Source organism: Oncorhynchus mykiss, chromosome 8 (genome assembly GCF_057628025.1).
Source record: "Oncorhynchus mykiss isolate SJ-2025 chromosome 8, ASM5762802v1, whole genome shotgun sequence".
NCBI lineage: Eukaryota > Metazoa > Chordata > Actinopteri > Salmoniformes > Salmonidae > Oncorhynchus > Oncorhynchus mykiss.
The window spans coordinates 45,447,598-45,474,130 of NC_143029.1; the positions used below are offsets into that span (position 1 = coordinate 45,447,598).

Genomic DNA, 26,533 nt, shown 5'->3' on the forward strand with positions numbered 1-26,533 from the left:
TCAACCCGTTATGTTAAAACACAGAAATGTAGTGTACATTTCCACTGACGTAATATTATGGTCTCCTACCAGTACATTGTGAGATTTATGCATGAAAGTTGGCTAGCCCAGACCCATAGTGATATAAAGTCTAACGAGACAATTGTTATTCTTAACCCTGTTTACTGTATCCATGTTGAAGAGAAGAGTTGGTGTTTGTTTCTTTATCAGAATAAAAGATTAACACAAACCCGGATACTTTGGTCATATGTACGCCGATCAACACACATCGCAGAGGCAATCTACACCAGTCACAGCAGGTTAGGAAAACTTAAGCAGCAGGTGAGGATAAAAAATATCTACTTTTGATGTTAATTTGACAAAATATGGATCCCTTCTATCTACGACCGGCCCGTCCCACCCCACTACCCATTCAGCAGCACAGCAGTGGAAAGACGACAAGGCGGCCACAAAATGAAGAAATTATAAAACTGATGTTGGACAATCAAATTCTATATGTAAACAAAATTCGTTAAGGCTGGTTCATTGAAAGAAAGCTTATTTACAATGCTTCTGTGAAACGAGTCCCGAGGCATTTATGAAAGCACAGTTCTACTGGATGAGGTTAATAAATGTTATGTTTATTGTAATTTCAACTATTGTGGGGTCGTGACTCTTGGCATATGTGATATACGTGGCTTATTGTTAAAAACTATTTTTCCTACGATAGGCAGTAATTGCAAAATGGTAACTCTCCAATGTGAATAGTTGGCAACGATGTTTCCTTTCCAAGTGCTACTGAAATGCACCAATTGCGCATGATACACATCATTACTCTACACGTCTATCAATCCATTCCAAATCTATATACAATACATGTCAAAGGGGCGGCATATGTTGATCCTGGTTAGGACGCAGCAAAACTGCTAGGACTGGGCCTGAAGAACAATCATTTGCCTCTAATTTACTTGTGTTTGCGGTGGACCTTGGCCTGCTCAAATTGAGCTGCTGTTGTTGGGAGATCAAAATTGTCCAGCTCCTTGTAACAGCTTGCAATGAGCATCAGCCTCGTTACGTTGTCCTCAAGAAGGCGTGATCTTGAGGCCGTCTTTACTGTTCTGTAGAAAGAATTCCCTCTCGGCAGGCACACTGGGAACAGGGATAATCAACACAATCTTCGTAAATTTTGTTCAGTTGGTATACACTTCGCTGAAGTCCCTTATGAAGATCTTGCGTCTTTTGTGTGAGTAAAATTAGAAACACACACACACTAATTTCCAAGCAGCTTGAGGATTTACTAGATTATTATGTATATTTTCCTTTGAACTTGGAGCAACATCAACTGGTATTTCTCCCAGACAATTTGGCCAGTAACAACTGTATTTATCTGCAAAAAATAAATACATCTGGGCCAAAGGACGCAATTTACCTGCAAAAGGAAACCCTTGTGTGTGTGTGTGTGTGTGTGTGTGTGTGTGTGTGAGTGTGTGTGTGTGCGGTGGCGACATGGCTCTAGTTGACCCTTGCTGGCGGACGGCCCATGGTAAGCCTTTGACCTGGAATCAGGTCCGACACCACGGGAGCCAACGTAGAAACGATTTGAGTAGAGCAGCCGAAAGGCCCTGGGGGTGAATAGTCAAAGGCTCTTGTCATGTCCAGAAATAAACCCATAACCTCTAGCCCTGTGCTTCAAGTGTAAAAAAAGGTCCTGAATTCCAATCGACTCCTATAGTCACTGTAGCTGAATGTACCAACTCAAACTCCCTGGTCTGGTATACAGATACAAATCCCCACATAAAAAGCATCTAACAAGTCAATTACATTGACAGGCGATTCATTAAAATATCACACAAATGTGTGTGCATGTCTCTCCTCTTTGTAAAAGTGGAGGCGGGGAAGAAGAGCAGCTGAATCTTGACTTGTGATGAGGGAATGGAGGTGGTGTGATCTTTTTCTAAAACTAGATACATCTATATACAGTGCCAGTCAAATGTTTGGACACACTTACTCATTCAAGGGTTTTTCTGTACGCTTGACTATTTTCTACATTGTATAATAATAGTGGAGACATCCAAACTATGAAACGACACAAATGGAATCATGTAGTAACCAAAAAAAAGTGTTAAACAATTCAAAATATATTTTAGATTCTTCAAAGTAGCCACTCTTGATGACAGCTTCATGAGGAATGCTTTTCCAAAAGTCTTGAAGGAGTTCTCACATATGCTGAAAACTTGTTGGCTGCTTTCCTTCACTCTGAGGTCCAACTCATCCCAAACCATCTTAATTGGGTTGAGGTCGGATGATTGTGGAGGCCAGGTAATCTGATGCAGCACTCCATCACTCTCCTTCTTGGTCAAACAGCCCTTACACAGCCTGGAGGTGTGTTGAGCCATTGTCCTGTTGAAAAACAAATGACAGTCCCACTAACCGCAGAATGCTGTGGTAGCCATGCTGGTTAAGTGTGCCTTGAATTCTAAATAAATCACAGACAAATGTCACCAGCAAAGCACCCCCCCCCCCCACCACCACACCTCTTCTTCCTTGCTTCACGGTGAGAACCACAAATGCGGGTGATCGTCCGTTCACCTACTCCGCGCCTCACAAAGACACAGCGGTTGGAATCAAAAATCTCAAATTTGGACTCAGACCAAAGGACAGATATCCACCGGTCTAATGTCCATTGCTTGTGTTTCTTGGCCCAGGCAAAACTCTTCTTATCGGTGTCCTTTAGTAGTGATTTCTTTGCAGCAATTCGACCATGAAGGCCTGATTCACGCAGTCTCCTCTGAACAGTTGATGTTGAGATGTGTCTGTTACTTGAACTCTATGAAGCATTTATTTGGGTTGCAATCTGAGGTGCAGTTAACTCTAATGAACTTATCCTCTGTAGCAGAGGTAACTCTGGGTCTTCCTTTCCTGTGGCGGTCCTCATGAGAGCTAGTTTCATCATAGCACGTGATGGATTTTGCGACTGCATTTGGATTTATTAAATACATTTTTATTTGAGTCACACTTTTTTGGTTACTACATGATTCCATACATGTTATTTCATAGTTTTGATGTCTTCACTATTATTCTACAATTCAGAAAATAGTAAAAATAAAGAAAAACCTTGGAATGAGTAGGTGTGTACAAACGTTTGACTGATACTGTATATATAAACATCAATGTAAACAGGATGCACCTGAGCTCAATTTCGAGTCTCATAGCAAAGTGTCTGAATACTTATGTAAATATGGTATCTGTTTTTTATTAAAACGTTTTTTCTTTGCCATTATGGAGTTTAGTGTGTAAATTCATGAGGAAAAAATATAATTGTATCAATATTTCAAATAAGGCTGTAACATAACAAAATGTGGAAAAAAGGAAGGGGTCTGAATACTTTCCGAATGCACTGTCTGTTCATAGCTAGCTAGCAGCACAAGCAAACGCTGTGCAAATATCTCTTTACCCACCATCAACACCAACAATCTCTGCACAGCACAACAAGGTGAGTCCAAAAAGGTATTGTATGCTGCTGCATAAATTATGTAGTATGACAGGGAGATATGTGTACTGTAGCTAATAAAGTAATACTAAGTGTGTGTTGTGTAGTAATTTGTTACTAGCCCATGTGCCTCACCCTAATAATTTGCTCCCTTTTCCCCTCATAACTTAGCCTACTGTTCTAACTTGGTGGTGCACATTTAACCTATAGCCTGTTTCAGAGAACTGTCAACATTGAATATTGTCATTGGCTGCTTATATGCCCCCTTTATCCTACAATTCTGACTTGGTGTACAGGGAGAATACTGTAAGAACGGCCCATGTTCTGAATTCTGTCGCTGTACATTTCAAAAGTGCTGAACAAACAGTTAAATTGACTACGTCCATCCTAGTTCGCTCATTGTCTTTGGCTCCTGAGTGGCGCAGCAGTCTAAGGCACTGCATCTCAGTGCAAGAGACATCACTACAGTCCCTGGTTCAAATCCAGGCTGTATCACATCCGGCCTTGATTGGGAGTACCATAGGGCGGCGCACAATTGGTCCAGCATCGTCCGGATTTGGCCGTCATAGTAAATAAGAATTTGTTCTTAACTGACTTGCCTAATTAAATAAAGGTTAAAAAAAATAATAATAATTATATTAATCCGCTCAACGTCCCCTTATGCCATCGTTTGCACATATCAATTGTCAGTAGAAACCACATTTGTTTATGCAAGTCAGCCATATCAGCTATGTTTTTTCAAAGGCAGTAAATTAGGCTGAATGAACTGTGTTGCTGGCAGACAAGGCGTCGCTGACAGCCAGGTGTAGTAGTGGTGAGGTGTTGGGACTGCTGTTGGGACTAACAGTTTGTCGGCACTGTTTGGCACCGTCATAGTGCAATGAATGTACTGTTTAGTGTTTGGCACCATCATAGTGCAATTAATGAATTGTTTAGTGTTGTGTTGTGTAGTGGCATTGCTGGCATGCATCTAAATTATCATTTTTTGCCCCACCAAGATTTACATGATATAAATCGTCACTGTTCCTACATATTTTTTGGTTGTGCTTGCCTGGAACTAATGACATGCTATGCTTCATGAACGGAATATTTTCAAGCAAACATCTGCTCCTCACCTGATTGGTCATCGGAAGCGTAAAGTAAAAAGACTGCAGAGAAGCAATTATCTGCAAAAAAAACATCAGGACACCTAAGTAATACCCTGGGTAATCTTGAACTTGAATGAAACAGAGGTGTTTTCTAACACTAGAGGATTAGGGAGAGTATACATCAAATCAAATTGTATTTGTCACATGCGTGAAATGCTTACAAGCCCTTAATCAACAATTCAGAACAAGAAATAGTTACGAAAATACAACAATTTGCAACAATGTTATTCTATCTTTCCGCAATTGTATGCCATCTATAGCACTGGGTCATGTTCATTACGGCAATGCTTTGAAACTCAAACAAATGAACATGATGCTGTATTCGAGTGGTACCTAGACGCTCCTCGACCTCCTCGACCTAGACGCTCCTCCTGCACGGACATTGTTCCAGATGCCAACAATAACTGTCAATGAACTGAATCTGAATGGGTGGAAACCAAAACACTAGGTAAAACAGGCCATCCCCAGGGCTGTATTCAATAATGCACACAGCATTAAAACAATTTACATGTAAGCAAGTGTTTCTCATTGGACAAATTCAGGTATGTTCCTCATTTTGGCCTGTTTGGTTCCTTGTGAATACATACCATTTTTCAACAGGACCAACAACAACACCATAATGGCACTGCTTCTTCAACTAACTTGCAATAATAACAGCACCTTGATGATGACAATAATAACAACAACAACGAGTGTAATGAAGCAACACTTGGCAACACTTTTTTCAATCTGCCACCACCTCCTGCAAAACCAACTGGATTTGAATTAGCAAAGCACAGGGGGTTAAAAACAACTTCCCGAGCCCAGCAGAAAGCTCTGCACACTCCACTGCAAGGTGTGGGTGAGTGATTTAAGAGAAAGCGAGAGAAAGAGTGATAGGGAGAGAAGAGAGAGAAGTGTGTATGTGCGTGTGTTACAGAGAGAAGAAATATCATTCCAGCTCCCCCAGACAGGACCCTGTGAGGCTGTGGATTTGAGACTGATAATGACTCCTCGGCTAAAATGACCGCCATCTCATTCCCCCCACGCCATTCAGACAGTAACTGGGTAATGTTTGAGCTTCTGCTCAGTGGAGGGAACCGCAGCCAATGAGAAAGTGTGAATTAGATTCAGTCACAGAGGTCTGTGAGAGTGGGTGACCGTGTTACTTGGATGCAGTCAGACTATTAGTCTTGGTTGGTAGAACTTCACCTCAGTAGGTATTGGATCAATAGATAGGCATCAATCAAATCTAATTGATATTAAAGATATATTTTTCAAGAGAGACCAGCTATGATTCCTGTTTTCAACCCAATAGTGAAAAAGGAAGATGCGGTTGCTATTTGGAATGCACCTTGCATGTTGTTTGCCATATTCAACATCAATCTTAAAATGACCTTGTCCCTTGCCGCCGCCTACACTACGTGTCTAGACATAATGAGACCACCCCAGTCAGAGTCAATGTGTGTCTGTGCGTGTGGCAGTGATCGCTGGTGGACGAGACCATCCTCCTATATAGCCACCCACCAGCCTCTGATGTGAAGTCTGTACAGCCTGGTAAAACTAGTACTTACACTAGTACAGGGCGGACGGCGTTGTTCATGTTGCCGTAGGCAGCTCTTCCCAGCAGCTCTCTGAAGCAGCTCTCGGCCAGAGACGCTGGGTTTTCCTCACCATCCTGCCCTGTCTCCGAAGGCGTGCCGGGTGGGCCCACCCTGAGAGAAGGAGAGAGAGAATTGATCAAAATCGCTGTTTCCTTACCACAGATAAGCACAATGCAAGGCGGTGTACTCATACAGAATATATGTATTGGCTTGAAATAAAAATGCATAAGTACCAGTAACATTAATACCAGTATCTCAAAAGATATTGAATAAGAAAATGTAAACTTCTCAGCAGTTATGGTCCAGCTGTTATGACGTTGCAGCAAGCTAGAGACAGCGAGGGGGGGGGGGAGACTGGAGACCAATCAGTCCATCAGAGAAAACAGAAGAAATCAACGAGAGAGAGAGAGAGAGAGTGCAGGTCTAGAGTAAGTCTCATCAGCAATAATCTGTAAATAATCAGTCTATCAGAGAAAAGATGTTCGTGTGTGTGTGTGTGTCTGATGTGAAATGGCTAGCTAGTTAGCAGGTGCGTGCTAATAGCATTCAATCAACTTAAGAGTGTGTGTGAAAGAACGTGTGTGTGTGCGCCCATGAGCGAGAGAGAGAGAGAGAGAGAGACAGACAAGTTAATCCGCGTCTTCATGACGATTTACACGACTACACTATATAAACGTAAAAGTATGTGGACACCCCTTCAAATTTGTGGATTCGGCTATTTCAGTCACACCCATTGCCGACAGGTGTATAAAATCGAGCACACAGCCATGCAATCTCCATAGAAAAACATTGGCAGTAGAATGGACTTACTGAAAAGCTCTGTGACTTTCAATATGGCACCGTCATATGATGCCACCATTCCAATAAGTCAGTTGGGCAAATGTTTGCCCTGCTAAAGCTGCCACGGACAACTGTAAGGGCTGTTATTGTGAAGTGGAAACATCTAGGAGCAACAACGGCTCAGCCGCAAAGTGGTAGGCCACACACGCTTACAGAACAGGACCGCCGAGTGATGATCGGTTGCAACACTCCTTACCGAATTCCAAACTGCTTCTGGAAGCAACCTCGGCACAAGAACTGTTCATCGGGAGCTTCATGAAATGGGTTTCCATGGCCGAGCAGGCGCACACAAAGCTAAGACCACCATGGGCAATGCCAAGCATCGGCTAGAGTGGTGGAAAACTCACTGCTATTGGACTCTGGAGCAGCAATGATATTGTAGACAATTCTGTGCTTCCAACTTTGTGGCAACAATTTGGGGAAGGCCCTTTCCTGTTTCAGCACGACAATGCCCCCGTGCACAAAGCGAGGTCCATACAGAAATGGTTTGTTAAGATCGGTGTGGAAGAACTTGACTGGCCTGCACAGAGTCCTGATCTAAACTCCATCGGACACCTTTGGGATAAATTAGAACGCAGACTGTGAGCCAGGCCTAATCGCCCAACAACAGTGCCCTACCTCACTAATGCTCGTGGCTGAATGGATGTAGGTCCCCGCAGCAATGTTCCAACATCTAATGGAAAGCCTTCCCAGAAGAGTGGAGGCTGTTATGGCAGCAAAGGGAGACCAACCCAATATTAATGTTCATGATTTTGGAATGAGATGTTCGATAAGCAGGTTGTCCACATACTTTTGGTCATGTAGTGTATGACTGTGTCCAAAATGGCACCATATTCCCTATATAATGTACTACCTTTGAACAGAGCCCTATGGGTGCACTATATAAGAAATAGGGTGCAATTTGGGACTCTGTGGGATAATCTCAATTATAAACACATCCTCTGTTCTTGCATCCTTCTCAAAACCAATTGGGTGAGAAAGCCAACCTTCTCCTCCAATGGGGTTTGAGAAAGAGGTGAGGAGAGAGGACGCGAGGAGTATGCAATTGAGATTCTCCCTATGAGTTTCCCTATAGAGGGGGAGTTGGAAGTGGATTTTTTTTTCTTCATATTTCTAAGTGAAGCCTAATGAGTTTGTCTGTACTGAATAAACAGTGTGTCTGGTATGTCTGATATTGGCAAATTAATGAAATGCTAATCATTTCCCCGCAATAAGCCGGGCAACAGATGGGCTGTGGGCATCTGTTTCTCGGGAGAGAAAAACAATTATTTGCAGCCCACACACAGTTCAATGGAAAATGTTACGCTTATTGATTGTTTTCCAACCAAGCCTCAAAATTAGGGAAAATTATTGAGAAATAAAAAAAGCCGCTAAATGTCTCAAATAGGCTTTAGGGTGATTGCTCAGAGAGAGACAAGGGGGGGGGGGGGGGGGGGGGGGTAAGGGCAGAAAGAGAGAGACAAAGGGAGGGGGGGTTAGGGGCAGAAAGAGAGAGACAAAGCGGGGGGGGGGGGGGCATGGGGGCAGAAAGACAGAGACAAAGCGAGGGGGGGTAGGGGCAGAAAGAGAGCGACAAAGGGAGGGGCAGAAAGAGAGAGACAAAGGGAGGGGCAGAAAGAGAGACAAAGGGAGGGGCAGAAAGAGAGACAAAGGGAGGGGCAGAAAGAGAGACAAAGGGAGGGGCAGAAAGAGAGAGACAAAGGGAGGGGCAGAAAGAGAGAGACAAAGGGAGGGGCAGAAAGAGAGAGACAAAGGGAGGGGCAGAAAGAGAGAGACCAAGGGGGGGGGATAGGGGCAGAAAGAGAGAGACCAAGGGAGGGGGGGATAGGGGCAGAAAGAGAGAGACAAAGCAAGGAGGGCATAGGGGCAGAAAGAGAGAGACAAAGGGAGGGGCAGAAAGAGAGAGACAAAGGGAGGGGCAGAAAGAGAGAGACAAAGGGAGGGGCAGAAAGAGAGAGACCAAGGGAGGGGGGGATAGGGGCAGAAAAAGAGAGACCAAGGGAGGGGGGGATAGGGGCAGAAAGAGAGAGACAAAGCAAGGAGGGCATAGGGGCAGAAAGAGAGAGACAAAGGGAGGGGCAGAAAGAGAGAGACAAAGGGAGGTGCAGAAAGAGAGAGACAAAGGGAGGGGCAGAAAGAGAGAGACAAAGGGAGGGGCAGAAAGAGAGAGACAAAGGGAGGGGCAGAAAGAGAGAGACAAAGGGAGGGGCAGAAAGAGAGAGACAAATGGAGGGGCAGAAAGAGAGAGACAAAGGGAGGGGCAGAAAGAGAGAGACAAAGCGAGGAGGGCATAGGGGCAGAAAGAGAGACAAAGCGAGGGGGGCATAGGGGCAGAAAGAGAGAGACAAAGCAAGGGGGGCATAGGGCAGAAAGAGAGAGACAAAGCGAGGGGCAGAAAGAGAGAGACAAAGGGAGGGGCAGAAAGAGAGACACCAGGGGGGGGGGGGATAGGGGCAGAAAGAGAGAGATAAAGCGAGGGGGGCATAGGGGCAGAAAGAGAGAGACAAAGCGAGGGGGGCATAGGGGCAGAAAGAGAGAGACAAAGGGAGGGGCAGAAAGAGAGAGACAAAGGGAGGGGCAGAAAGAGAGAGACCAAGGGAGGGGGGGATAGGGGCAGAAAGAGAGAGACCAAGGGAGGGGGGGATAGGGGCAGAAAGAGAGAGACAAAGCGAGGGGGGCATAGGGGCAGAAAGAGAGACACAAAGGGAGGGGCAGAAAGAGAGAGACAAAGGGAGGGGCAGAAAGAGAGAGACAAAGGGAGGGGCAGAAAGAGAGAGACAAAGGGAGGGGCAGAAAGAGAGAGACAAAGGGAGGGGCAGAAAGAGAGAGACAAAGGGAGGGGCAGAAAGAGAGACAAAGGGAGGGGCAGAAAGAGAGAGACAAAGGGAGGGGCAGAAAGAGAGAGACCAAGGGAGGGGGGGATAGGGGCAGAAAGAGAGAGACCAAGCGAGGGGGGCAGAAAGAGAGAGACAAAGGGAGGGGCAGAAAGAGAGAGACAAAGGGAGGGGCAGAAAGAGAGAGACAAAGGGAGGGGCAGAAAGAGAGAGACAAAGGGAGGGGCAGAAAGAGAGAGACAAAGGGAGGGGCAGAAAGAGAGAGACAAAGGGAGGGGCAGAAAGAGAGAGACAAAGGGAGGGGCAGAAAGAGAGAGACAAAGGGAGGGGCAGAAAGAGAGAGACAAAGGGAGGGGCAGAAAGAGAGAGACAAAGGGAGGGGCAGAAAGAGAGAGACAAAGGGAGGGGCAGAAAGAGAGAGACAAAGGGAGGGGCAGAAAGAGAGAGACAAAGGGAGGGGCAGAAAGAGAGAGACAAATGGAGGGGCAGAAAGAGAGAGACAAAGGGAGGGGCAGAAAGAGAGAGACAAATGGAGGGGCAGAAAGAGAGAGACAAAGGGAGGGGCAGAAAGAGAGAGACAAAGGAAGGGGCAGAAAGAGAGAGACAAAGGGAGGGGCAGAAAGAGAGAGACAAAGGGAGGGGCAGAAAGAGAGAGACAAAGGGAGGGGCAGAAAGAGAGAGACAAAGGGAGGGGCAGAAAGAGAGAGACAAATGGAGGGGCAGAAAGAGAGAGACAAATGGAGGGGCAGAAAGAGAGAGACAAAGGGAGGGGCAGAAAGAGAGAGACAAAGGGAGGGGCAGAAAGAGAGAGACAAAGGGAGGGGCAGAAAGAGAGAGACAAAGGGAGGGGCAGAAAGAGAGAGACAAAGGGAGGGGCAGAAAGAGAGAGACAAAGGGAGGGGCAGAAAGAGAGAGACAAAGGGAGGGGCAGAAAGAGAGAGACAAAGGGAGGGGCAGAAAGAGAGAGACAAAGGGAGGGGCAGAAAGAGAGAGACAAAGGGAGGGGCAGAAAGAGAGAGACAAAGGGAGGGGCAGAAAGAGAGAGACCAAGGGAGGGGGGATAGGGGCAGAAAGAGAGAGACAAAGCGGGGGGGAGGATAGGGGCAGAAAGAGAGACAAAGCGAGGGGGGCATAGGGGCAGAAAGAGAGAGACAAAGCAAGGGGGGCATAGGGGCAGAAAGAGAGAGACAAAGCAAGGGGGGCATAGGGCAGAAAGAGAGAGACAAAGCGAGGGGCAGAAAGAGAGAGACAAAGGGAGGGGCAGAAAGAGAGAGACAAAGGGAGGGGCAGAAAGAGAGAGACAAAGGGAGGGGCAGAAAGTGAGAGACAAAGGGAGGGGCAGAAAGAGAGAGACAAAGGGAGGGGCAGAAAGAGAGAGACCAAGGGAGGGGAGAATAGGGGCAGAAAGAGAGAGACCAGGGGGGGGGGGGGATAGGGGCAGAAAGAGAGAGATAAAGCGAGGGGGGCATAGGGGCAGAAAGAGAGAGACAAAGCGAGGGGGGCATAGGGGCAGAAAGAGAGAGACAAAGGGAGGGGCAGAAAGAGAGAGACAAAGCGAGGGGGGCATAGGGGCAGAAAGAGAGAGACAAAGGGAGGGGGGGTAGGGGCAGAAAGAGAGAGACAAAGGGAGGGGCAGAAAGAGAGAGACAAAGGGAGGGGCAGAAAGAGAGAGACCAAGGGAGGGGGGGATAGGGGCAGAAAGAGAGAGACCAAGGGAGGGGGGGATAGGGGCAGAAAGAGAGAGACAAAGCGAGGGGGGCATAGGGGCAGAAAGAGAGAGACAAAGCGAGGGGGGCATAGGGGCAGAAAGAGAGAGACAAAGGGAGGGGCAGAAAGAGAGAGACAAAGGGAGGGGCAGAAAGAGAGAGACAAAGGGAGGGGCAGAAAGAGAGAGACAAAGGGAGGGGCAGAAAGAGAGAGACAAAGTGAGGGGGGGTGGGGGCAGAAAGAGAGAGACAAAGGGAGGGGCAGAAAGAGAGACAAAGGGAGGGGCAGAAAGAGAGAGACAAAGGGAGGGGCAGAAAGAGAGAGACAAATGGAGGGGGGATAGGGGCAGAAAGAGAGAGACCAAGGGAGGGGGGATAGGGGCAGAAAGAGAGAGACAAAGCGAGGGGGGCATAGGGGCAGAAAGAGAGAGACAAAGCGAGGGGGGCATAGGGGCAGAAAGAGAGAGACAAAGGGAGGGGCAGAAAGAGAGAGACAAAGGGAGGGGCAGAAAGAGAGAGACCAAGGGAGGGGGGGATAGGGGCAGAAAGAGAGAGACAAAGCGAGGGGGGCATAGGGGCAGAAAGAGAGAGACAAAGCGAGGGGGGGTAGGGGCAGAAAGAGAGAGACAAAGGGAGGGGCAGAAAGAGAGACAAAGGGAGGGGCAGAAAGAGAGAGACAAAGGGAGGGGCAGAAAGAGAGAGACAAAGGGAGGGGCAGAAAGAGAGAGACAAAGGGAGGGGCAGAAAGAGAGAGACAAAGGGAGGGGCAGAAAGAGAGAGACAAAGGGAGGGGCAGAAAGAGAGAGACAAAGGGAGGGGCAGAAAGAGAGAGACAAAGGGAGGGGCAGAAAGAGAGAGACAAAGGGAGGGGCAGAAAGAGAGAGACAAAGAGAGGGGCAGAAAGAGAGACAAAGGGAGGGGCAGAAAGAGAGAGACAAAGGGAGCGGCAGAAAGAGAGCGACAAAGGGAGAGGCAGAAAGAGAGAGACAAAGGGAGGGGCAGAAAGAGAGAGACAAAGGGAGTGGCAGAAAGAGAGAGACAAAGGGAGTGGCAGAAAGAGAGAGACAAATGGAGGGGCAGAAAGAGAGAAAGGGAGGGGCAGAAAGAGAGAGACCAAGGGAGGGGGGGATAGGGGCAGAAAGAGAGACAAAGCGGGGGGGAGGATAGGGGCAGAAAGAGAGAGACAAAGCGAGGAGGGCATAGGGGCAGAAAGAGAGAGACAAAGCGAGGGGGGCATAGGGGCAGAGAGAGAGAGACAAAGCGAGGGGGGGATAGGGGCATAAAGAGAGAGACAAAGGGAGGGGCAGAAAGAGAGAGACAAAGGGAGGGGCAGAAAGAGAGAGACAAAGGGAGGGGCAGAAAGAGAGAGACAAAGGGAGGGGCAGAAAGAGAGAGACAAAAGGAGGGGCAGAAAGAGAGAGACCAAGGGAGGGGGGATAGGGGCAGAAAGAGAGAGACCAAGGGAGGGGGGGATAGGGGCAGAAAGAGAGACAAAGCGAGGGGGGCATAGGGGCAGAAAGAGAGAGACAAAATGAGGGGGGCATAGGGGCAGAAAGAGAGAGACAAAGGGAGGGGCAGAAAGAGAGAGACAAAGGGAGGGGCAGAAAGAGAGAGACAAAGGGTGGGGCAGAAAGAGAGAGACCAAGGGAGGGGCAGAAAGAGACAGGCAAAGGGAGGGGCAGAAAGAGAGAGACAAAGGGAGGGGCAGAAAGAGAGAGACAAAGGGAGGGGCAGAAAGAGAGACAAAGGGAGGGGAAGAAAGAGAGACAAAGGGAGGGGCAGAAAGAGAGAGACAAAGGGAGGGGCAGAAAGAGAGAGACAAAGGGAGGGGCAGAAAGAGAGAGACAAAGGGAGGGGCAGAAAGAGAGAGACAAAGGGAGGGGCAGAAAGAGAGAGACAAAGGGAGGGGCAGAAAGAGAGAGACAAAGGGAGGGGCAGAAAGAGAGAGACAAAGGGAGGGGCAGAAAGAGAGAGACAAAGGGAGGGGCAGAAAGAGAGAGACAAAGGGAGGGGCAGAAAGAGAGAGACAAAGGGAGGGGCAGAAAGAGAGAGACAAAGGGAGGGGCAGAAAGAGAGAGACAAAGGGAGGGGCAGAAAGTGAGAGACAAAGGGAGGGGCAGAAAGAGAGAGACAAAGGGAGGGGCAGAAAGAGAGAGACCAAGGGAGGGGAGAATAGGGGCAGAAAGAGAGAGACCAGGGGGGGGGGGATAGGGGCAGAAAGAGAGAGATAAAGCGAGGGGGGCATAGGGGCAGAAAGAGAGAGACAAAGCGAGGGGGGCATAGGGGCAGAAAGAGAGAGACAAAGCGAGGGGGGCATAGGGGCAGAAAGAGAGAGACAAAGGGAGGGGCAGAAAGAGAGAGACAAAGGGAGGGGCAGAAAGAGAGAGACCAAGGGAGGGGGGGATAGGGGCAGAAAGAGAGAGACAAAGCGAGGGGGGCATAGGGGCAGAAAGAGAGAGACAAAGCGAGGGGGGAATAGGGGCAGAAAGAGAGAGACAAAGGGAGGGGCAGAAAGAGAGAGACAAAGGGAGGGGCAGAAAGAGAGAGACAAAGGGAGGGGCAGAAAGAGAGAGACAAAGGGAGGGGCAGAAAGAGAGAGACAAAGGGAGGGGCAGAAAGAGAGACAAAGGGAGGGCAGAAAGAGAGAGACCAAGGGAGGGGGGGATAGGGGCAGAAAGAGAGAGACCAAGGGAGGGGGGGATAGGGGCAGAAAGAGAGAGACAAAGGGAGGGGCAGAAAGAGAGAGACAAAGGGAGGGGCAGAAAGAGAGAGACAAAGGGAGGGGCAGAAAGAGAGAGACAAAGGGAGGGGCAGAAAGAGAGAGACAAAGGGAGGGGCAGAAAGAGAGAGACAAAGGGAGGGGCAGAAAGAGAGAGACAAAGGGAGGGGCAGAAAGAGAGAGACAAAGGGAGGGGCAGAAAGAGAGAGACAAAGGGAGGGGCAGAAAGAGAGAGACAAAGGGAGGGGCAGAAAGAGAGAGACAAAGGGAGGGGCAGAAAGAGAGAGACAAAGGGAGGGGCAGAAAGAGAGAGACAAATGGAGGGGCAGAAAGAGAGAGACAAAGGGAGGGGCAGAAAGAGAGAGACCAAGGGAGGGGGGATAGGGGCAGAAAGAGAGAGACAAAGCGGGGGGGAGGATAGGGGCAGAAAGAGAGACAAAGCGAGGGGGGCATAGGGGCAGAAAGAGAGAGACAAAGCAAGGGGGGCATAGGGGCAGAAAGAGAGAGACAAAGCGAGGGGCAGAAAGAGAGAGACAAAGCGAGGGGCAGAAAGAGAGAGACAAAGGGAGGGGCAGAAAGAGAGAGACAAAGGGAGGGGCAGAAAGAGAGAGACAAAGGGAGGGGCAGAAAGTGAGAGACAAAGGGAGGGGCAGAAAGAGAGAGACAAAGGGAGGGGCAGAAAGAGAGAGACCAAGGGAGGGGAGAATAGGGGCAGAAAGAGAGAGACCAGGGAGGGGGGGGGATAGGGGCAGAAAGAGAGAGATAAAGCGAGGGGGGCATAGGGGCAGAAAGAGAGAGACAAAGCGAGGGGGGCATAGGGGCAGAAAGAGAGAGACAAAGGGAGGGGCAGAAAGAGAGAGACAAAGGGAGGGGCAGAAAGAGAGAGACCAAGGGAGGGGGGGATAGGGGCAGAAAGAGAGAGACAAAGCGAGGGGGGCATAGGGGCAGAAAGAGAGAGACAAAGGGAGGGGGGGGTAGGGGCAGAAAGAGAGAGACAAAGGGAGGGGCAGAAAGAGAGAGACAAAGGGAGGGGCAGAAAGAGAGAGACAAAGGGAGGGGCAGAAAGAGAGAGACAAAGGGAGGGGCAGAAAGTGAGAGACAAAGGGAGGGGCAGAAAGAGAGAGACAAAGGGAGGGGCAGAAAGAGAGAGACCAAGGGAGGGGAGAATAGGGGCAGAAAGAGAGAGACCAGGGAGGGGGGGGGATAGGGGCAGAAAGAGAGAGATAAAGCGAGGGGGGCATAGGGGCAGAAAGAGAGAGACAAAGCGAGGGGGGCATAGGGGCAGAAAGAGAGAGACAAAGGGAGGGGCAGAAAGAGAGAGACAAAGGGAGGGGCAGAAAGAGAGAGACCAAGGGAGGGGGGGATAGGGGCAGAAAGAGAGAGACAAAGCGAGGGGGGCATAGGGGCAGAAAGAGAGAGACAAAGGGAGGGGGGGGTAGGGGCAGAAAGAGAGAGACAAAGGGAGGGGCAGAAAGAGAGAGACAAAGGGAGGGGCAGAAAGAGAGAGACCAAGGGAGGGGGGATAGGGGCAGAAAGAGAGAGACCAAGGGAGGGGGGGATAGGGGCAGAAAGAGAGAGACAAAGCGAGGGGGGCATAGGGGCAGAAAGAGAGAGACAAAGCGAGGGGGGCATAGGGGCAGAAAGAGAGAGACAAAGTGAGGGGGGGTAGGGGCAGAAAGAGAGAGACAAAGGGAGGGGCAGAAAGAGAGACAATGGGAGGGGCAGAAAGAGAGAGACAAAGGGAGGGGCAGAAAGAGAGAGACAAATGGAGGGGGGATAGGGGCAGAAAGAGAGAGACCAAGGGAGGGGGGATAGGGGCAGAAAGAGAGAGACAAAGCGAGGGGGGCATAGGGGCAGAAAGAGAGAGACAAAGCGAGGGGGGCATAGGGGCAGAAAGAGAGAGACAAAGGGAGGGGGGTAGGGGCAGAAAGAGAGAGACAAAGGGAGGGGCAGAAAGAGAGACAAAGGGAGGGGCAGAAAGAGAGAGACAAAGGGAGGGGCAGAAAGAGAGACAAAGGGAGGGGCAGAAAGAGAGAGACAAAGGGAGGGGCAGAAAGAGAGAGACCAAGGGAGGGGGGGATAGGGGCAGAAAGAGAGAGACAAAGCGAGGGGGGCATAGGGGCAGAAAGAGAGAGAGAAAGGGAGGGGCAGAAAGAGAGAGACAAAGGGAGGGGCAGAAAGAGAGAGACAAAGGGAGGGGCAGAAAGAGAGACACAAAGGGAGGGGCAGAAAGAGAGAGACAAAGGGAGGGGCAGAAAGAGAGAGACAAAGGGAGGGGCAGAAAGAGAGAGACAAAGGGAGGGGCAGAAAGAGAGAGACAAAGGGAGGGGCAGAAAGAGAGAGACAAAGGGAGGGGCAGAAAGAGAGAGACAAAGGGAGGGGCAGAAAGAGAGAGACAAAGGGAGGGGCAGAAAGAGAGAGACAAAGGGAGGGGCAGAAAGAGAGAGACAAAGGGAGGGGCAGAAAGAGAGAGACAAAGGGAGGGGCAGAAAGAGAGAGACAAAGGGAGGGGCAGAAAGAGAGACAAAGGGAGGGGCAGAAAGAGAGACAAAGGGAGGGGCAGAAAGAGAGAGACAAAGGGAGCGGCAGAAAGAGAGCGACAAAGGGAGAGGCAGAAAGAGAGAGACAAAGGGAGGGGCAGAAAGAGAGAGACAAAGGGAGTGGCAGAAAGAGAGAGACAAATGGAGGGGCAGAAAGAGAGAAAGGGAGGGGCAGAAAGAGAGAGACCAAGGGAGGGGGGGATAGGGGCAGAAAGAGAGAGAAAGCGGGGGGGAGGATAGGGGCAGAAAGAGAGAGACAAAGCGAGGAGGGCATAGGGGCAGAAAGAGAGAGACAAAGCGAGGGGGGCATAGGGGCAGAGAGAGAGAGACAAAGCGAGGGGGGGATAGGGGCATAAAGAGAGAGACAAAGCGAGGGGCAGAAAGAGAGAGACAAAGGGAGGGGCAGAAAGTGAGAGACAAAGGGAGGGGCAGAAAGAGAGAGACAAAGGGAGGGGCAGAAAGAGAGAGACAAAGGGAGGGGCAGAAAGAGAGAGACAAAAGGAGGGGCAGAAAGAGAGAGACCAAGGGAGGGGGGATAGGGGCAGAAAGAGAGAGACCAAGGGAGGGGGGGATAGGGGCAGAAAGAGAGACAAAGCGAGGGGGGCATAGGGGCAGAAAGAGAGAGACAAAGGGAGGGGCAGAAAGAGAGAGACAAAGGGAGGGGCAGAAAGAGAGAGACAAAGGGAGGGGCAGAAAGAGAGAGACAAATGGAGGGGCAGAAAGAGAGAGACAAAGGGAGGGGCAGAAAGAGAGAGACAAAGGGAGGGGCAGAAAGAGAGAGACAAATGGAGGGGCAGAAAGAGAGAGACAAAGGGAGGGGCAGAAAGAGAGAGACAAAGCGGGGGGGAGGATAGGGGCAGAAAGAGAGAGACAAAGCGAGGAGGGCATAGGGGCAGAAAGAGAGACAAAGCGAGGGGGGCATAGGGGCAGAAAGAGAGAGACAAAGCAAGGGGGCATAGGGCAGAAAGAGAGAGACAAAGCGAGGGGCAGAAAGAGAGAGACAAAGGGAGGGGCAGAAAGAGCGAGACAAAGGGAGGGGCAGAAAGTGAGAGACAAAGGGAGGGGCAGAAAGTGAGAGACAAAGGGAGGGGCAGAAAGAGAGAGACCAAGGGAGGGGAGAATAGGGGCAGAAAGAGAGAGACCAGGGGGGGGGGGGGATAGGGGCAGAAAGAGAGAGATAAAGCGAGGGGGGCATAGGGGCAGAAAGAGAGAGACAAAGCGAGGGGGGCATAGGGGCAGAAAGAGAGAGACAAAGGGAGGGGCAGAAAGAGAGAGACAAAGGGAGGGGCAAAAAGAGAGAGACCAAGGGAGGGGGGGATAGGGGCAGAAAGAGAGAGACCAAGGGAGGGGGGGATAGGGGCAGAAAGAGAGAGACAAAGCAAGGAGGGCATAGGGGCAGAAAGAGAGAGACAAAGGGAGGGGCAGAAAGAGAGAGACAAAGGGAGGGGCAGAAAGAGAGAGACAAAGGGAGGGGCAGAAAGAGAGAGACAAAGGGAGGGGCAGAAAGAGAGAGACAAAGGGAGGGGCAGAAAGAGAGAGACAAAGGGAGGGGCAGAAAGAGAGAGACAAAGGGAGGGGCAGAAAGAGAGAGACAAAGGGAGGGGCAGAAAGAGAGAGACAAAGGGAGGGGCAGAAAGAGAGAGACAAAGGGAGGGGCAGAAAGAGAGAGACAAAGGGAGGGGCAGAAAGAGAGAGACAAAGGGAGGGGCAGAAAGAGAGAGACAAAGGGAGCGGCAGAAAGAGAGCGACAAAGGGAGAGGCAGAAAGAGAGAGACAAAGGGAGGGGCAGAAAGAGAGAGACAAAGGGAGTGGCAGAAAGAGAGAGACAAAGGGAGTGGCAGAAAGAGAGAGACAAATGGAGGGGCAGAAAGAGAGAAAGGGAGGGGCAGAAAGAGAGAGACCAAGGGAGGGGGGGATAGGGGCAGAAAGAGAGAGAAAGCGGGGGGGAGGATAGGGGCAGAAAGAGAGAGACAAAGCGAGGAGGGCATAGGGGCAGAAAGAGAGAGACAAAGCGAGGGGGGCATAGGGGCAGAGAGAGAGAGACAAAGCGAGGGGGGGATAGGGGCATAAAGAGAGAGACAAAGCGAGGGGCAGAAAGAGAGAGACAAAGGGAGGGGCAGAAAGTGAGAGACAAAGGGAGGGGCAGAAAGAGAGAGACAAAGGGAGGGGCAGAAAGAGAGAGACAAAGGGAGGGGCAGAAAGAGAGAGACAAAAGGAGGGGCAGAAAGAGAGAGACCAAGGGAGGGGGGATAGGGGCAGAAAGAGAGAGACCAAGGGAGGGGGGGATAGGGGCAGAAAGAGAGACAAAGCGAGGGGGGCATAGGGGCAGAAAGAGAGAGACAAAGCGAGGGGGGCATAGGGGCAGAAAGAGAGAGACAAAGGGAGGGGCAGAAAGAGAGAGACAAAGGGAGGGGCAGAAAGAGAGAGACAAAGGGTGGGGCAGAAAGAGAGAGACCAAGGGAGGGGCAGAAAGAGACAGGCAAAGGGAGGGGCAGAAAGAGAGAGACAAAGGGTGGGGAAGAAAGAGAGAGACAAAGGGTGGGGCAGAAAGAGAGAGACCAAGGGAGGGGGGGTAGGGGAAGAAAGAGCGAGACAAAGCGAGGGGGGCATAGGGGCAGAAAGAGCGAGACAAAGGGTAGGGGGGTAGTGGCAGAAAGAGAGAGACCAAGGGTGGGGGGGTAGGGGCAGAAAGAGCGAGACGGGGGGGGGGGGGCAGGGGCAGAAAGAGAGAGACAAAGGGAGGGGGGATAGGGGCAGAAAGAGAGAGAGAGATAATGCACTTTGAACCACTGAGAAAATACTATCCGTCTTGCAGCCTTGCGGCAGTCAAGGTGGTCCACAAGGTCGCTTACTTGATCCGTGGTGTGACACCATTTACAAAGAGGAAGCGACCGGCGCAACAGCAGAAATTAATTTGAGACAAAGAGCCATTCCCTCGCAGCCGACCATTAAACGGTAATCTGCAGTTCGAACAACAACAAAGCAGCTACTGTTCTGTTAAACAGCTGTGGGATGGGGCTGGAGAAATCAAATACATAGACTGAGCAAAGACATCAAAGACCAACAATGGAGTAAAACAAGCTTATATTTTGGGTTCTTATGGGGTATGACAGGCTCATGAGAAATGTATAAATTACAGTTATGACAAGCTCATGAGAAATTTATAAATTACAGTTATATTTTTTAAGATTCAATGGGTATACAGTGGGGCAAAAAAAGTATTTAGTCAGCCACCAATTGTGCAAGTTCTCCTACTTAAGAAAATGAGAAAAAAAATGAAAAAAAATCCAGAAAATCACTTTGTAGGACTTTAAATGAATTTATTTGCAATATTGGATGATTAATGTGATGCATGAGCTACCTGATTCAATGAATGTAATTTAAGGTGCTCCAAAGCTTTTTACTTTCACTATTTATGTCATTTATCTTTGTTTCATAGTGTAGTGTCGTCTTCTTTTTTTTTGTTTAGTTACGTGATTTTTCAATTTGCAGTACGTTTGCCAATTGGTTGTGCAGCCAGACTTATTAGGCAGATGTTATGGACTGAGACGCAGCCCATGTAAAAAAAAACTGATATCTGTAGCCCAAACTGAGATTTGTATTATGTTACTAAGATTGATGCTATGGTGCGTCAATAGACTTAAGGATTAAAGCGGAGCTTCTTTCCCCATTCTGGTCAAGTCAAAGTTTTTCCCTGAGTAAAACAATTAACAGAATCAAATGTCCTTGACCAAACGCTTTCTACCAGGTATGTTTAGTTAGATCCCAAAAAGAACAAGCGATGCTGTTAAATTAAAAAGGCACAACATGGTTTGCAACGTAATGTAATAAGAAGCATTTTGAGTGTGTGCGTGCGCCTGTCTCCGTCTGTTCAGGCCAGATTTGATCCAACTAACATTGTTTAAATCAGTCTTTCTTTACACAACTACATATATTTCCTGTGTACACATGAGTCATGGGATGTTTTTGTGCCCACAGAGGGTCAGGGCCCTGAGCATCCTTTCTAAAGGACGACACCACAATTTGCATTAGCAATAGGCATTAGCGTCCACTTTTTCTCTCAACCCTGTTCTAGCTAGCAATCCTGAGTTTACTAATCAGCTGCAAGAGCAGGGCTGGACCAACACCAAAAAGCTCTCCAGGAGGATTGGATACCTCCCTAGGTGCACATGGCAAAGATTGAGCAACCCCACTCTTCTGTGGCCTCTACTGCTCATCATTGTAATGATCCCTAACTATTGACACCCCTATATTCAGAATCCTCATTATCATCACCATCCACATCATCCTATTCCTACACCTTGGTTCATGTAGCAATGGGACAAAAAGGTTAACCTTGTTGGTGATGAGGGTGAAGTCATTCTGATTGCATTGTCAATATCCTTTTTCAAGAAAAAGGTCTCCAAGACCCGTTGGTGAATGATGTTGATGATCCAGTATTAGCTAACCCAACCCAAGCAGCCTTGGTCGAGTCAATGGCAGTGATAAGTTGACAGCTGGGGCACAGTAGCTCAGCTGAGATCGTATCAATGTCTCCTTGTGGAGCTAATTTCTTCATGGGCTTCATATCGCACACCGCCGTAGCTCAGAGTCTATATGACACTATCAGCTTTGCATTCAGGTCACACTCTGGCACCACAAAGACCATTAAATGTATCAGATATCCTTCACCCTATGCTGGCAGGGTTTTGGTAGGCCGAGCCTTCTTTCCAATTTTTTTTTTACCACAGACCGACCGAAAGATAGTCAACCAGACATTGGGCAAGCGGCGGTTTTCGAGAGTATTGCATAAATGTCAGTGGATGTGACATTAAACGCGATGCCAGACCCAGCGTCCAATTTCAGCATACACAATAGCTTTGATGTGCTTCGCCTCTTTCAAATTACCCCCCCCCCCCCCCCCCCCCAGACCAACCCTGAGCTGACCCCATGAGGTACATACATCTCCCACCTTCGACTGAACCGGGAGTGGGGGGCAACATATTTCTCCCCTGATCTGGAGGACAGTTATCTTCCTAAGAGCAGACTTGACAGTTTAATATCTCCGCCTTATGAGGGGCCAGGGAGGGAAGAAAGTCACCAGGGAGTATGGGGAATTATTATGGCCCACGGTGGCTTGAGAAATGCATCCTTACGTTCCTTTGTTGTTGAATTATTTTACAGAGTTGCCTAAGCAATGGGTACATTTCCCTCCTTTCTTCTTAAGTACAAACTTACATATACTGTATGTGGAATTATTTTAGAAAGACCCTACCTAGGATCATTTCGCTATTTGATTTAGAATTGTAATGGTAAAAAATATATACTCAAATTATTTGGTATATTAGCCCAAACAAAAGCATTGAATAACAGATTCACTACATGGAACAACAGATCTACAGGGAACATCTACAGGGAGATTGTTCTGACAAGTCCAATATATCGGAGATAAACTACATGACCAAAAGTATGTGGACACCTGCTCGTCAAACATCTCATTCCAAAATCATGGGCATTAATATGGAATTGGTCGCCCCTTTGCTGCTATAACAGCCTCCACTCTTCTGGGAAGGGTTTCCACTAGATGTTTGGACTTGCTTACATTCAGCCACAAGAGCATTAGTGAGGTTGGGCACTGATGTTGGGAGATTTGGCCTGGCTTGCATTCGGCGTTCTAATTCATCCCAAAGGTGTTCGATGGGGTTGAGGTCAGGGCTCTCTGCAGGCCAGTCAAGTTATTCCACACCAATCTCGACAAACCATTTGTCTCGACATCACTTTGTGCACAATGACATTGTCATGCTGAAATGGGAAATGACCTTCCTCAAACTGTTGGAAGCACAGAATCATAAAGAATATCATTGTATGCTGCAGCATTAAGATTTCCCTTCACCGGAATAAAGGGGCCTGCCCGAACCATGAAAAACAGCTCACCCACCAAACGTTACAGTTGGCCAAATGCATTGGGACAGGTAGTGTTTTCCTGGTATCCACCAAAACAAGGTTAGTTTGTCGAACTGCCAGATGGTGAGGCGTAATTCATCACTCCAGAGAACGCGTTTCCACTGTTCCAGAGTCCATTGGCGGTGCGAGTTACACCTCATTGGATTGAGCATGGTGATCTTAGGCTTGTGTGCGGCTGCTCGGCCATGGAAACCCATTTTATGAAGCTCCCGATGAACAGTTATTGTGCTGACATTGCATCAAGAGGCAGTTTGGAACTAGGTAGTGAGTGTTGGAACCGAGGACAAGCACTTCGGCCCTCGGCGGTCCCGTTCTGTGAAATTATGTGGCCTACCACTTTGTGGCTGAGTTGTTGCTTCTAGATGTTCCCACATCACAATAACAGCACTTACAGTTTACCAGGGCAGCTCTAGCAGGGCAGACATTTTAGGAACTTGTTGGAAAGGTGGCATCCTATGACGGTGCCACATTGAAAGTCACTGAGCTCTTAAGGCCATTCTACTGCCAATGGTTGTATATGGAGACTGCATGGGTGTGTGCTTGATTTTATACACCTTTCAACAACGGGTGTGGCTGAAATAGCCGAATACACTAACTTGAACGGGACTCACATACTTTTGTATACATTGTGTATATTAGAAAGATCATGAAACAGATTTTTCTGGACATGTATTTAACAATTTTTTTATTTATTTTTTACACTAAACAGTCTCCATATACAGCACCAGTCAAAAGTTTGGACACACGTACTCATTCCAGGGTTTTTCTTTTTCTAGTGAAGACATCAACACTATGAAATAACACATGTAATCATGAAGTAACCAAAAAAGGGATAAACAATCAAAGTAGCCACCCTTTGCCTTAACGACAGTTCTGCACACTCTTTGAATTCTCTTAACCAGCTTCAATAGGTAGTCACCTGGAATGCATTTCAATTAACAGGTGTCCCTTGTTGAAAGTTATTTTGTGAAATGTCTTTCCTTAATGCATTTGAGCCAATCAGTTGTGTTGTGACAAGGTAGGGGTGGTATACAGAAGATAGCCTTATTTGGTAAAATACCAAGTCCATATTATGTGGAGTTAACTGCACCTCAGATTGCAGTCCAAATAAATGATTCACAGAGTTCAAGTAACAGACATCTCAACATCCACTGTTCAGAGGAGACTGTGTGAATCAGGCCTTCATGGTCGAATTGCTGCAGAGAAACCACTACTAAAGGACACCAATAAGAAGAAGACTTGCTTGGGCTTAGAAACACGAGCAATGGACAATAGACCGGTGGAAATATGTCCTTTGGTCTGATGATTCCAAATTTGAGATTTTTGGTTCCAACTGCTGTGTCTTTGTGTGACGCAGAGTAGATGGACAGATTATCTCTGCATGTGTGGTTCCCACCGTGAAGCAAGGAGGTGGTGGTGTGATGGTCCTTTGCTGGAGACACTGTCTGTGATTTATTTAGAATTCAAGGCACACTTAACCAGCATGGCTACCATAGCATTCTGCAGCGATACTCCATCCCATTTGGTTTGCACCTAGTGGGACTATCATTCGTTTTTCAACAAGGAAATGACCCAAAACACAACTCCAGCTGGTGTAAGGGCTATTTGACCAAGAAGGAGTGTGATGCAGCATCAGATGGACCTGGCCTCCACAATCATCCGACCTCAACTAAGTTGAGATGGTTTGGGATGAGTTGGACCGCAGAGTGAAGGAACGCAGCCAACAAGTGCTCAGCATATGTGGGAACTCCTTCAAGACTGTTGGAAAATCAGAAGTTGGCAGATCGGCTGTACCGACTTCAGACGAGCCCAAAACCGAGAACACCATTGTGTTTGTGAGAGTCTCATCTTTCCATAATAGTTTGAAAGGCCAAACCGTTCGGACCCTACAGACGGTTTTCGAGATGTCTCATGGTCTGACAAACACCGCTCTAGCTCTGTCACCTTTCACCGCAGATGCGGAAGTTCTACATCGGCGGATATGGTGGATTGAGATGCATCAAAGGCAAAACCAGATATCTATAGCTTAAACTGAAATTTTTAAATGAGGATTTTTTTATTATACTAATTTGATTTCCGTTTTCAGATCCGTTTTGCCTTTGAGATCACAGTGAATAAAATTACATGACAGAGGGCACCTGATCCGACTGACTCCCCAATATGAGTGAGATGTCTTCAATTACATTTACTACCTCTCCCTTACAGAGTATGTAATACCTACATGTTTCAAGCAGACCAGCATAGTCCCTGTGCCCAAGAATGCCAAGGTAACCTGTCTAAATGACTATCGCCCCATAGCACTCACATCTGTAGCCATGTAATGCTTTGAAAGGCTGGTCATGGCTCACATTAATACCATAATCTCTGACACCCTAGACCCATTCGTATACCACCCCAACAGATCAACAGACGACACAATCTCTATTGCACTCCACACTGCCTTTTCCCACTTGGACAAAATAAAAACCTACGTGAGAATGCTGTTCTATCATTGTCCAAACACCCTAATACAGTCGTGAAGAGGGCCCGACAACGCCTATTTCCATTCAGGTGGATGAAAATATTTGGCATGGGCCCTCAGATTCTCAAAAATATCTATAGCTGAACCATTGAGAGCATCTTGACTGGCTTCATTACCGCTTGGTATGGTAACTGCTTAGCATTCAATCGCAAAACGCTACAGAGGGTAGTACATATGGCTCAGTACATCCTTAGGGCTGAGCACCCCACAATCCAGGACCTCTATACCAGGCGGTGTCAGCGGAAGGCCCTAAAAATTGACCAAGACTCAAGCCACCCAAGTTATAGATAGTTATCTCTGCTACCGCACAGCAAGCAGTACCAATGCACCAAGTCTGGAACCAAGGACCGTTAACAGCTTCTACCCCAAAGATATAAGACTGGTAAATATTTATTTATTTGAATAGTTAACTAAATAGCAACAACCCTTTTCGCACTATTTAATTTTACACATATGCTGCTGTTGTTTACTCTGTCACTTTATTCATAGTTATATGTACATATCTACCTGTTGTATATAGTCAAGTTATTGTTACTCATTGTGTATCTATTACTACATGTTTTACTTTTCTATTATTTCTCCATTTTCTTTCTCTCTGCATTGTTAGGAAGGGCCCATCAGTAAGCATTTCACTGTTAGTCCACACCTGTCGTTTACGAAGCATGTGATGATTACATTTGATTAGAGTTCTTTCAAATACATGTTTTGAAGTATCGCAATGGGATATGGCCAACTCCAATATCGCAGACATGTTCTCCGAAGCCAGGGTAGTTCCAAAAAAAGCATCCCTCAGAGGCTCCGACACAGGGGACAGTAGGCATCAATGAAGGTGCAGTGACATCCTTTCGGTAAAACCTCAAATGTAGCCCAACATGCCACATTGCATATCCCTTATAAAGAGAATCATTTGAACAGTGCCCAAGAGTCCTCAGGCCCTTCGGGGGCTGTAAACAGTTGCTATTACAAGCCAATATAATAGCCTCCACTATCCAATGGGATAGTCGTTGACGAGAGAGGAGCCTACCCTTGCATGGGGGCGCTGAAGAAATGTAGAGTTGGTCGCTCTTGCGTAAGGCTCTCATTCTGTCCAAGTAAATGTGCAACGTGAGTACTGGACAAACAGTGGAGAGGCTCTTATTCCATGTTAGTGAATGGCGGCGGGTGGAAAGCCACAAGCTCCAAGGGAAGACAATTATAATTATCGCTGACCATAGGCATAAAAGAAGGTTT

At 48.1% G+C, this 26,533-nt stretch overlaps 1 protein-coding gene and 1 long non-coding RNA gene across 4 annotated transcripts in view; one reads left to right on the forward strand and one right to left on the reverse strand.

Moving 5' to 3' along the window:
• efr3a (EFR3 homolog A (S. cerevisiae)) overlaps positions 1–26,533 on the reverse strand; it is a 255,814-nt gene that overhangs the window by 105,197 nt on the left and 124,084 nt on the right. For both annotated transcript variants that reach the window (XM_021612601.3, XM_021612602.3), the window contains exon 8: positions 6,171–6,311. In XM_021612601.3, the coding sequence (XP_021468276.1) occupies positions 6,171–6,311 (141 nt within the window). The remainder of the gene's footprint in view (positions 1–6,170; positions 6,312–26,533) is intronic.
• Positions 1–26,533, forward strand: part of LOC149981663 (uncharacterized) — a 190,775-nt gene that overhangs the window by 6,689 nt on the left and 157,553 nt on the right. The gene's annotated exons all lie outside the window — the stretch shown is intronic.